The sequence below is a fragment of the Ptychodera flava genome, chromosome 16 (assembly GCF_041260155.1).
Source record: "Ptychodera flava strain L36383 chromosome 16, AS_Pfla_20210202, whole genome shotgun sequence".
Taxonomy (NCBI): domain Eukaryota; kingdom Metazoa; phylum Hemichordata; class Enteropneusta; family Ptychoderidae; genus Ptychodera; species Ptychodera flava.
Window position 1 is genome coordinate 18,303,097 of NC_091943.1, and position 13,505 is coordinate 18,316,601.

The window sequence follows — 13,505 nt, forward strand, 5'->3', positions numbered from 1 at the left end:
TCACCGAGACCCTGTCTGGTCCCCTGCCCCATTTCTACCGCTAGCTTGCACAGCTAAAGAAAATAGGGTCAGGTATGGACTAACATCTCAATCGGAATTTCGACTCCCTAATAATGAGCACAGTCACCTGACAAGATCATGTGATCAGCACATCTGTATAGTGGTCAGCTCGGAAACATCGAACGTTGAAGTTATGATTTGCACGACTTCACTTTTAAGTCTCCGACTCTGTTCTTCTTTGGTGGCATTAATGGTGAAATGACGATTATCGTCCATGATTTTTTCTCAGACGTGACCTGGTTACCTTGGTGATAGACTACCTATCCCGCCTTTCGCATGTACGCGTACGGCAATGACTCAAAATTAAACGATTGTTCATTTTTCATTCAATATCGACATAGGATGCTTGTGGAAAATGTGGAGGTCAAATTATTCTATGGGAATACGAAAACTCCAAGTTGAAAATAAATTCAACGCAATCACTGCACTCGTACTGTTGACCAATGATGGCCCATACCTTACCGTATTTTCGTTAGCAGCGCAGCCAGCGGTAGAAATGGCGCACGGGACCAGTCAACTGGGTCACCTAGACTTAAACTTGTAGTCACTAAGCCACAAAAATGATTGACAAACTTTCTTTGAAAATGGTTGACAAACCTTCTTAATGTATATAAAAAATACCCTCTGACGTCACTTTTTGGGACTAGACGTATCTATTTTCTCGTCACGTGACGTATTCTGGCGAATCGCGACACTGAATGAGCATGTGGCGTGTTATAAATACGAATATTTTACTTCCATTTAAGGAGTTTTACATTGAAATATTATCATGCAAATTACTTAAAATTTCCTTCCTGCTTATTGTTGACATTTGTGCAGCTTGAACCACTCGATTCTGTCTATATTAATAGTTTGTCAAATATTGTGCGGTTCCTATTTGTTAAATTTGTTTAATCTTACATATAATATCGTCAAGATATTGAACTTCACATTTCTCTATATCTCGGCTTTCCACATAGATTGGTTGCACTCAAAAATGGAAGATCATCGGCCCAAATCGAATCCTCATCCAATAAATCGCAATAATTTCTACATTTGGAAAACCTGCCACGATAAACGGGTGTCTTTTAAAACGTTCAGAACTATACAAACACAAATTAAAACTAATAATTTCTAAAAATCGGTCAATTGAAGAATCAATTTCAGCCTTATTCTATGTTTCATTTTCACAGCGGGCAAACGGACGGGTGCACTGGACGCGCCTTGTCTGTCTACAAGTTCCGTCCTGTTTACATCCTGAATTGATTACTATAACTCAGTATAAATCATTTCTTTTGGATGTAATATAATTTCTGCATGATATATTTTTCACATTGATAAATCATGCTTTATATTTCAGTTACTTATTTTCGATGTTTTCTTCAGAAAAGGCCTTGTTCTTATTTAACATCACATTAAAGTTTTCTGAACATTACATTTTGGGCACCAAAATGGTACAGAAAATACTTAAATTGGGTAGATATATACACCTCCCCTGTGAACATGGACTTTCCGATAGGATTTTACACATTCAAACATTTTTTTGACATATACTTTGTGTCGGAACATAGGGGTGTCGGAACATAGGGGTGTCGGAACATAGGGGTATCGAAACATAAGGATGTCGGAACATAGGGGTGGAACTCAACAAGCTCAACTTCTTTTTAATGTTGGAAAATGCAGTCTGGGCAAGCGCAAACCCAGATTAACGGCAAAGTAATTTAAAATGAAAGTGTACATTATTGAGCGTTCCAGTATCTTCCAGGATATCAAATTGCATTTTTACTGGCGCTGTATGTATTTCATTATTTTGAAGAGTATGTCGACGTCATCATCGACCTCTTTGGGTGGCAAAGTTGCCCTGGTGACCGGATCAAGTGCCAAAGCTGGCATTGGCTTTGCGATCGCTGAGAGTCTTGCGAAGAGAGGATGTTCCTTGGTTTTGACCGGAAGTCGTCCACCAGAGAAGGTCGAGGATGTGAAGAATACGTTGAAAAGGTCAGGAAATTAAAGAAACTTCCGGGCAACCAACATGTGCACTAATGTTATCATGCGGTGCATTATCATTGTTTAGTTTACTTATTATTACCATTTTTCTTCGAACATTATGAATGCCTCATCCACTTTATATGCTCTTCTGTAAACATCATTGGGAACTAAGCATGACGGAGTATGCATGTTCCTCAATGATACGAGAGATGTAACAGCGCTTGGCCGCATACCAAACCCACGCGGTCATCCCCTGATCGTCGGGGAGGGGGGGTCATTGAACTTTGCTAACACCTTTGGTATTGAATGATCGTAACAAGTTGTCCAGAGAGAAGTAAACCGCGTCGAACCGATACGATACAGAACTGAAGGCATTCATTATAGAAATGTTGCATATTTGTCATTGCGGTTTCCCTCGGAACTCAACAATAAACATAAATATTGTGCCGATTTCTTTGCAAGGAAATTGCCGGATATCACTCCCCAAGCCTACAGAGGAGTGATGATGTTGATACCTTATTATCACGTGATCTTCATGTGAATGTAATACTTGCGATGATAACACTCCAGTCAAATAACGAGACCACAAAAATTTGTAAAATTTCTGTCAACAGCAGCCGATGTTGTAACACACCTCATCCGCAGTCTGTGTTCTAATTCGCCAATTGACAGTCACGTGGGATGCGTTCTTTTTGTGCTGATCCACGTAAATAACGTCATCAGGCATCATTTGTCGGAACTGTTGCCTGCCAGGCATCAGTTCCGACAAATGATGCCCGCTGACGTCAAAAAAACATTGGCGCATGCGCGAACTGGATTGTAAACAAAGATGCCGTCTGCGGACGAGCGAAACGATAGTCGAGAAATTTCTCGGTTTATCCTACTTTCTGAAGAAGAACTGAATGCTCTGGTTTCAAACAAGGACTCGAAACGAACGAAGACGATAATCAAAGGCGCATTGAACGTTTTGCAGAAGTATTGCGACCCTGTCGGCAAAAACTTTTTCTTGCTGAACCACTCCAACATATTACATCATATAGCTTACATGCGACAACTTTTGTGTATGGTACGTTCTTATGTATGACTACGGATGAGGTGTGTTACAAAACACATATTGACTGGCCATTAGGGCAACAGCATACGTCTTTAACCCCTCGGGCCTGTGAGTCACCCCCAAAAACAGACTGTTTCCCTCGCGGGAAACAGTCTGTTTTTGGGGGTGACTCACAGTCCCTCGGGGTACAGACGTATGCTGTTGCCCTCATGGCCAGTCAATATGTGTATACTGTGCTCGATGCTTTAGCAGGCATCAAACCTACGGTCGCCATGAGTTATATTACAGATCAGCCTCCCATTCTCATATCGTACAAATTGACCCTCCTCCCTTTTCCAGCAAATGGAATGTTCCTGTTGACTATATTGCTGCTGATCTCAGTGACATCAAGAATGTCGACAAACTGTACACGGATATAAAAAAGATACACGCACAGGGGGTTGATATTCTTGTAAACAATGCAGGTAGGTCAAAAGGATGCCTCGTTTTAAATGTTTTATATTTACTTCAAATTGACCGCAAGATCAACTTGTTGGTAATTGTACAAATGCAGGGGAAAAGTAATAGGCTGTATTGACACCAATGGGCGGTAGCTATTGATAGCTTGTGATATTTTCAAAATATGAGACAATGATATTTCTTCGAGGAAGTCACGGTATCATTTCTGACTTAAAATTACGGATGGGAAATAATATATGCATATCGACTTGCCATGAAGGAAACAGCATACGTTTCTTGACCAAGGGCCCAAGAGTCAACTTTCAAGAGGCCATGGGCCGAAGGAAACAGACTGTTATTGGCGACTCTCAGGCCCGAGGCAAAGCAAACCTATGCTGTTACCCGAATATTTCCAGTCAATATAAACGCACCTAATCAAATTTCCTTGCCAAAAGATCGAGAAGTTCCTCAGCAATCATCTCGGCCATCAACTGCACTGTATCTCCTTTACGCGTTCTAGAATGACGAAATGCTTAGACAAATTTTTAAATTTCCCCAAGTAATAGTTTTCCGAACTTAATTGGTTCGCAGTTTTGGAAACTGTCCACTGGTAAGTAGCCCTTTGCATATATGAGCGTCAAAATCATGCACACCACGTGACCGTAAATCAACGTATCACAGCAGAGTTTGGACGAGGTTTGTTTCAAAAGAAACACACCTTGTCTGAAACTGTTGGTTGTGTTTAGTTTACGGTCACATTGTATAAATCATTTTGGTGCTGATACAACCAAAGAGCTCGTTACCGGTTGACAGTCTCCAAAACTGTTCACGGTGAACAGTTTGAAACGCCTGTTGACCGGACAAGTTTGAAAGTGACGACTACGTATGCGCATATTCTAGAACATTGTAAAGAATATAATATAAGATGTGTTACAAACACATTAACTAATGGAACTCTGCTAAGTGCATATGTACGCTTTTTCCTTTTGCCTGAGAGTTGCCCCACAAATCTCATTTTGGCCTACAGCCTCGTTAAAAAGGGGATTGTGTGGCGATTTTAAGGCCCTCCAGCAATAAAAATGTTCTGTTTTCCCTCATGGCCGTTCAATCTGCGTATAATATAACACCCCAATGCTCACTCTGTTTCCTTATTTGCCACAAAATGTCACATAACAAGGAGAGATATCTCTAGTGCCCGCAATGCCCAGGAAAAAGTGACATGGTTGAGTTTTGTTGAAAGGTAGTTTGCGCAGGGGAATGTGTTCTCGAGAAAAATGTCCGGTCACATGACCGTAAAGGGAGTGTCGTCTGCGAAAAGCAAGATTTCAATTCCAGCAGCGCAGGAACCTGAAGAGCTCATTGATAACGATTCAACCTGAACAAATATACATCATTCGGTATGCTAAGGACATTTTCGTCTATTTTTGTGAACTTGTAATTTTTTGTAATTTTATTACTTCAAGTCAATGCATCCATAAATGGATTTTCATGCATTGAAGAAAATGGCATTGTACCACAATGACCGCTTTTGGAGAAATCGCAGGGTAGACCGTCTCTATCAATGTATTTTTTCAGTGCATACATCAAAGCACATTAAACATAATAACATGATGGAACAGCACGAGCCTGTGGAGTGTTATTACCTGGTCTTTGTTCCGACTTTAGCGGCCGTTTGTAACATTACAGCGGTTTGCTTTGAAGCATTGGCGTTAGACGAACTAGACATATTGTCTAACTCGAGGTGTTGCCAACTCTGTCGGGTGCAATTAACAGCTAATAAGCGGTTACTGGAGTCAATCATAAAAAAATCAACTCTGCAAAAGTTGAAACATTGTCTAGCAGACGGTCAGACGTAGTCTAAACAACACCACCACATATCACTATGGCTATTGACAAAGGTTGAGACGACCCAAACTAGCCAAAATTAGCCAAACCAGCATAAACCACCAAAAACGACCCATATCATCAAGTAAACGACCTAAAACAAACATTCTAGGTATTCAGGGATGCAATAAAACTCCACCTTCTGGAGAAACCGTCGACAGAAATACGGGCAGCCATGTTGTTGGTACTATCAATTACCAAGTTGTGGGGCTCATTTCGATGACACAACTGAAAACGAAAATAACTTCAGCATCGTAACTGGGCTCACCGAAGGAGGGCGCTTTTTCAAACTTTGTGCAGTGCAGTGCTAGTTGGGCATAATTGACGAATTTTCGAAAACATGTGGTCTCCAGACTCTCATTCACCGGCCAATAATGTGCAGGTGAGTGAAAAAAAGGTTAAGTTCTACGACTTTTAGTGTTTAACTATGTTTTGGAAGATTTTGCGCTTTTTTTTTGCTCCAAGAGAGACTCTTTAATGATTTTCCATCAATGCCATCTATTTGCTATTTATTTGCTAGATCTTCAACTTTCCATGGTAACCTGCATGCACGCATATATATGTTTGTGTGCATGCATGCATGCATGCATGCACATATATGCAGGTATGTGTATGTACATGTATGGAACCAGGGCCACGGCACATGTTATCTTAATATTTGGTTTGTAGAATTTATTCAAATAAATTAATGTTGGTATCAAAAAAAATGTGAATGAGCTGTAAAAATGTAATAAACTGAAAACTTTGATCTCATTCCTTGGTAAGCCACTAAACACGACAACGGGGAAATTCCCTGTGCTACACTTTACGTTGTAAAAGCAGTAACAATCTTGCACAGCGCCCTCTATTGAAGAAACAAACCGAACCCCTTAACTCGTTGATGGCATGTATAGGAATTTGCAATGATCGAAAATGCCGGCTGGTTTTCGCCGTTTTTGGGGCGGTTTCTCCAGAAATCTGAGACATAGTTCATCCCTGTGCTTATTTTAGGTCGTTTACTTGATGATATGGGTCGTTTATGGTGGTTTATGGTGGTTTGGCTAATTTTGGCTAGTTTGGGTCGTCTCAACCTTTGTCAATAGCCATATCACTATAGGGAAAAAGTGCGTGACTAGAGCGAGAAACTGACGCTTTCTCGTAATCGGTGAGAATCTGTTCTTATTCTCACCGCTGTCGGTGAGAAAATTTTAATCTCCACTGGAGATTTGTGAGAAATGCACTCCTTGGCGAGAATCAAGTGTGAGAACAAATTCTCACCGGTCAGAATGGAAATTCTCACTAAGTACAGCGAGAATTGAAATTCACTGGCGAGAATCATCAAGACTCACCTTTCAGAGTCTTTATGATTCTCGCCAATGAACGGCGAGTCTTGATGATTCTCGCCAGTGAATTTCAATTCTCGCTGTAGTGAGAATTTCCATTCTCACCGGTGAGAATTTGTTCTCACACTTAATTCTTGCCAAGGAGTGCATTTCTCACCAATCTCCAGTGGAGATTAAAATTTTCTCACCGACAGCGGTGAGAATAAGAACAGATTCTCACCGATTGCGAGAAAGCGTCAGTTTCTCGCTCTAGTCACGCACTATTTCCCTATAGTGTATGTCCAAGCACTGTCCAAGTCTTATCACTTGCTTCCAGGTGTAGTTGTTTTGACTACGTCTGACCTGCTGCAAGACAATGTTTCAACTTTGGCAGAGTTGATTTCACTGTGGTCGACTGGAATTACTGCTCAGCTGATAATTACACCTGACAGTGTTGGCAACACCTCGATTTAGACAATATGTCTAGTTCGTCTAATGCCAATGCTTCAAAGCAAACCACTGTAACACCTTGTTGCCGTATGTTACCACAAACACATCGTTATTTCCATTGGCATATGATCTCGGCAAATAGCCAAGCCATGTTTTTTCTTGAATCTTGTAGTTTGACTCCAGAGGGTTATAGCTGTCGTGACCTAGTAATAGATTTACAATATAATAGATAGCCATGAACATCGATAATTTGAGTCACTCATGCGAGAGAACAGCCCAAAATCAACAGGAGTGTCGAACATTTCTTACCACAAAAAACTAACGCTTCAGCATGATTTTCGTGAGTCTATCTGTCGTCTGCTTGTCGACATTTAGTCACTTTGAAATAAACTTTTGTCTTTAGAGGAACAAAAAATAACTACATAGTTGAAGATTGCATGTTGACGCAGTTTATCTGCTTTCTTAAACCGATTGATGAGAGCTGTTTCATGATATCCTTCAATTGCACGTTTCAGCTACTCCACTGTACGTATCACCCATCGAATCCATACCTCTTGAAAGCTGGGAAAAGGCTCTGCATATGAACCTAACAGTTCCGTTTCGTCTGATCCAACTACATCTGCCAGACATGAAAGCAAAGGGTAAGTCTGACACTCTCCGATGGTCGGCAAACAGATACCTTGATTGCGTATATTTCCATCGCTGTAGTTAAAGAAATTTGGGCATATCGTATTCGTATATCCCGTAAATGCATTCATCGTTTCCATTTCGTGATAGAGACGGCAACGCCGTGTCACAACCGTATCGGACTTCTTACAGAACGTTACGACTTTGACGGAGACATTATCATTATCTATCGCTTGCTTAATATGTAATTTTCTACTCATTCGACATTGGCGATTTCTTTTTACGACAAGATGAAGATAAGAACCTGTATTAAAATGGTTTGATGAGCAATGGTTACCATGCGTATATATTCATGTAGCGATATCGATTTTTTGTGTGCTTCTCCGACCGTCTTCCCCCTTAAATCAGCCTTCGTCTTACTTTGGGACATGTCTAATGATGGAAAGACGCATTTTCTTCTCATTTCCGTACGCATTTTTTGTTGTGGAATTTGACAGAGATGCACGGTGATTTGGGCAATTGACGACAACGTTATAACCAATTTATGGTTCTACAAAATTAGTATACGAATTTCTCTTCGTGCTTCAACAATATAGGATGGGCAAGGATCGTGAACATAAATTCAGTCGCAGGCATTAGAGGATATCCAGAAATAGCGCCATCAGCGTCGTCGAAGCATGGTCTCACTGGTTTGACTAAGGTAGGTTTGGTAGTTAGGCCGGTAAATCGAGTGGATAGATAGGTGAATATACATGTGTGTGTGTCCATGGACATGCTTACCAAAGACTGTCTATTTGTCTGCCTGAGTCTGTCTGTCTGTCTGTCTGTCTGTCTCTGTCTGTCTGTCTGTCTGTCTGTCTGTCTGTCTGTCTGTCTGTCTGTCTGTCTGTCTGTCTGTCTGTCTGTGTCTCTGTCTGTCTCTGTCTCTCTGTCTCTGTCTGTCTGTCTGTCTGTCTGTCTGTCTGTCTGTCTATCTGTCTGTCTATCTGTCTATCTGTCTGTCTGTCTGTCTGTCTCTCTCTCTCTCTCTCTCTCTCTCTCTCTCTCTCTCTCTCTCTCTCTCTCTCTCTCTCTCTCTCTCTCTCTCTCTCTCTCTCTCTCTCTCTCTCTCTCTCTCTTTGTGCATGCATTGCCGTAACTGACTAGGGTATACATGTAAGGATATTTTACGGTTATATTGAAGGTACCGTTATATTTCATGGACCACCGTTTGCAGTTTAAAGGAGCTAATTTCTTTTCAACTATTTTCTATTTAACTTCGACTCAAGTTCTCATAGTGTGCATAAGCAATATCTACTTATATTCCCTTCTGGAAGACCTATTTTTTCAATGTGTACAAAGAAAGCATACGTTTCTTATTAAAATAATAAAAATCATTTGTAATTGAAATTGCGAAGGTTACTGTATATAGCGACGCTGCCTTAAAATCGGAATAATCATCGATTATGCAGCTTTCGACATCAATCCCTACAACCTAAGGTAATGTACGATTTTGGACATCGAATGAACAATATGGAACCGTCATGGATGACAAGAATATCCGAATGCAGTCTAACTTTTCGAATACCTCTTCCGCTGTGATCAAGGACTATTCTCGAAATTTGGATGTCGGATGCAATTTTGGTCACTCGTTTGGAAAGTCGATTTTAATTCTTAAAAAAATATAATGTGCTGAAAGTGCAACATATTAGTTGAAGCCTACGAAAAGTGTAAACTTACAAATGGGTTTTGTTTAAGTGTGCAAGTCAGGAGATACCGACTCATAATCGGCGTGGTGACATGTAATCTTCATATTCCTTGGATCTTTCACTTTGCATTATACTTCGACGAACTAGATATTGTTTCTTGAAAAAAAAGCGGCAACTCGCTTGTACAATATGTTGGAGATGTAAAACCGGTGAGTTTGGTAAATCAGACACGTGTCACTTTATAATCTGTTACCATCAAGTGCACTCTTTTCCTGCCATCTTATTTGACATTGTAACACGTAGGTAGGACTGTGCGCCATAGAGCAACGTATTGCCCATTCTGGACTGATCCTCCTAACGACAGATTTGCATTCTTGCAGGTTGTTGCCCTGGAAAGTCTTGGTTCTGGGGTGACCTGTAACAGTATCTGCCTAAGTGCGGTAAATTCTCGATGTAAGTCTAAAGATCTCGTGCGATGAAACATAAATTTGCAGTTTACTATGATCACTGTACATAGAAGATCTTCATTAAGTGAGGAGCTGCACGTAACCAACATATCTTTTAAAGCACCATTTCTCATTAAAGATATTAACAAGGAAACCCCCTCATACTATATATTTTCAAAAAGAAGAGAATTTTAATTTTTGTATGAATGCAAGAATTTGCTCGAAGAAGTTAGGGTAGAAAACCTCAACTTTTGTGTTAATGATAAAATTTAATTCAAGTCAAAAACTTGATACTATTTTCTGAAATTTATTATGACACTTGAAACAAAAGTATATGTTGAAAATCAACGGCTTTTTTATTTTGCATTATTTATCCTTATTCTAAAATGGCAGGGGTTGAAAGACTGATACTCCAAAATAGTGATTAAAATCATGATATAAGCAACATTGAAATGCCTCTTACTCAAAATGAAAGAACTTAATTTCCAAATAAAATTGTCATTTTGATAAATTGTGTATTTATATAACACAATGTGAAAATTTCAGAAAATGTGATTCAGCCATTGTAGAGTTAACTTCTTTGGATATCTTGAAATTAGGAGAAAAGAAGCCAGAAAATCGAGTGGTTTGCATAAATTTGCATAAATATACACTTCTTGTGTACAGTTGCAAAGACTAGAAATTCGGCCTTACAGAGTTAATCTCTCAAGACTCGAAATAAATAGACTCGTATAGTAATAATCACAAAATATAGTTAGAACGAAGGCAGGTATACACACTGAATTTTAAGGATTAGAGACATTTTGTTGTCGTGATATCTTACTGATGCTGGCAATTCAGAGAATCGAGAGAAAATTTGATCCCGAATATGCAGGTGAACTTGAAGTATCTATCCATTCTTTCTGACTTGTTGAACTTGATTGCTTCCGTAGCTTCCAGAGACTTCTTCAGAAGCGCAATTGAGAAGCTTGGAATGACTTTTAATGAGGAAACAGAGGTGAGCTTTAAGAGTTGGCAACGGAAGATTCCTTTAGTTTACCAGCACCGAGGTTTAGATTGTCAAAGAGGGGACTATAGATTTGTTCCCGACAAGTTGATAGTCTTAATGTCAGTGCTTGTGTCGTCGTTTGCAGTTAGTGTTTTGGCAAAGGTGTGGTTTGTTAATCTATTGTTTTTCACGCGATTTTGTGAAAGAAACACACAATACAACTGGCATCTGACAAAGTGTCGACTACATGTTCACGAAAAATTACCTGCTATGCATATTGATACAACAACTGGGCTAGAATATTAATCCGCTGAGGGCGAGCTCACCAGTTCGTGTAAATATCTAAAACGTAATCACCAGTTCTTGGTTATGCACACATTTCAAACTGTCAATTTGGGGCGGAGGGGTTTAAGGGTGGGGACTTAGCCGGACGGGTTTGACTTTAATATCGTCGCTGAGTGCTGTACGTTGTGAGTTCGAATCCGATCGGAAACTTACTGTGTTAATACAAATTGGAAAAAAAATGGAGCGTTTCATTTTAGAAAGGGCAATTTGGGAAAGCTCATGTTTTATGTGCTTGGCCATTCCCTTTTTCATCCGGCTCACCCTCAAAACCGATCCGCACCTCTGAATTGTTGTTGATTTCTATCACAGAAAAAGTATACCCACACTTCAAAGTATTTCTGCTGTGAACCTTGTAGAGGTGGTTGTCTCATGCACATTTTGTTTTCTTTCACTTCAAGAAGGCACTAATCATTCCGACATGAGCTTTTGCTGTTTATACTTTATCTTGAGACTAGTCGACAGTATTGTATGCCAATCAACAAATTATAATTGAACTTGATATCCCTATAACCTGTCTGAACTTACCTCTTTCAGAAGCAAGTTTTAAAGCAGGGCAATCCTTCTGGCCAATACGTTGAACCCGAACAAGTAGGTTTTCAGAATAGTCATTAACTTTCGTTGACACTTACTATTTTTAATGCGCATACTAACAACTTCTGTTCGAGTTGGTTGAATTTTGCGGCATCCAGAGTTCCATTCAAAGCAAGCTGATGATTAGTTGTCTGAACAAGGGGTATGCCGCTCAATAACACGAAATAAATATTTTATTTTTGGAAAATACGAGTATTTTAACATTAAGTATGTTTAAAATTTCTCTCTCGGAAATGACAATCACTCATCGATGAGATTGCTTCTGGATTCAGAAGGGATATTATTCATCGTTTGTGTATTTTAAATGCAGACTTGTATTAAGGGCCAGTAATGCTAACATTTGATATTTTTTTCATTTTTAAAAATTTTGTATGCCAATTTTCAGTTCTTATAAACGTTGAAACACTCACTATTTAGCTTTTCAAGATAGCGCCTTTATGTACAAAATGTAATGTTGTTGCTTTCATTTGAGTTCTAGTCCGGACCAGGATTCACTTGTAAACAATAACAACGCAGTTTACACATGTACGTGCTTAGTTAACAAGCTGAATACTGAGTATCTCAACATGCCTTAGGAAGCAGAAAACGATTTCGTTGTTGACATTAAAAACGAAAAAGTGGAAATAAAATCACTAAAAATTATATTACTGTCCCCTTTAGCTTTCATTTTGGAATATTACGGTTACTTTGCCGATTCAAAGATATTGTAACATTTTGGTCCTTTCAATAAAGTATACTTGATAGTATTTGACACACATCAATGTTTTCACTATGTTAAAATGTTCTGTTTTCATCCAGATCGGTGAACTTGTGGCCTTCCTCTGTTCATCAGCGGCGGATCAGATGACTGGGACATCACTTCCAATGGACGCAGGATATTGTGCAAAGTGAACATTAAATCGAAAGCATAGACACTTAGTCTTAGACTAGAAAATGATATCGATCAAGGAGTTAAAATCTTGCTTCTTTTTCCTGGCAAGTCCTGAGTTTTACTTAAATAGCGTGACTTCCTGTCAATTAGATAATGTACTAAAGGTGTAGATAATCAAGAAAGCATGTTATCTTAAGATTACTCAAGAATTAAACAAACAGGACATTATTTATGTTCAAATGAGCATGTAAGAATTTATGTCCCACAGCAAGACTTCGAATGTGTATATGATATATAAGAATCCTCGAAAATGAAACACGCAGGAAATAATTTATGTTCAAATGAACATGTTCAAATAATGTCCCACAGCGAGACTTAGAATGCTCATATGATATGTAGGGAAAGAAAACATATTATAAGCATTTGTTCTTTCAGGAAAAAGAATAGAGGAGACCAGTGATTTTTCTGTTATTCTCTGTGGACTAGTAAAGATTTCAAACAATTTGTTTTAGATTTCCCAAGTACCCTAAAACAATTTGAAAGACCAGTCCTCTACATAATCAAAAAATGTCTGGCCATTCACTATAGTATGGCTAACACTTATTACGCTAACAATATTCAACTAAAATCTTTTTTTACAGTATTTTACTATTGGTATCAACTCCAATCTCCTGTTTTACAACATATCATGTTGAAATATGCAGTATTCAGCTTATCAATACATTCTTCATTTGTGTAAAAAACGTATATTAATGGCAGTTGCATTTCAGTCCAGTCATAAATTGAAATGTCAA

At 39.1% G+C, this 13,505-nt stretch overlaps 1 protein-coding gene across 1 annotated transcript; it reads left to right on the forward strand.

Annotated features, from left to right (window-relative positions):
* Positions 1 to 1,854: 1,854 nt before the first annotated feature.
* Positions 1,855 to 12,731, forward strand: LOC139115009 (D-beta-hydroxybutyrate dehydrogenase-like). The gene is made up of 8 exons (XM_070676918.1): positions 1,855 to 2,037; positions 3,422 to 3,546; positions 7,671 to 7,796; positions 8,379 to 8,482; positions 9,851 to 9,923; positions 10,849 to 10,913; positions 11,784 to 11,837; positions 12,639 to 12,731. The coding sequence occupies exons 1-8, from the start codon at positions 1,859 to 1,861 to the stop codon at positions 12,729 to 12,731; spliced, it is 819 nt and encodes a 272-aa protein (XP_070533019.1). The 5' UTR covers positions 1,855 to 1,858.
* Positions 12,732 to 13,505: the final 774 nt, after the last annotated feature.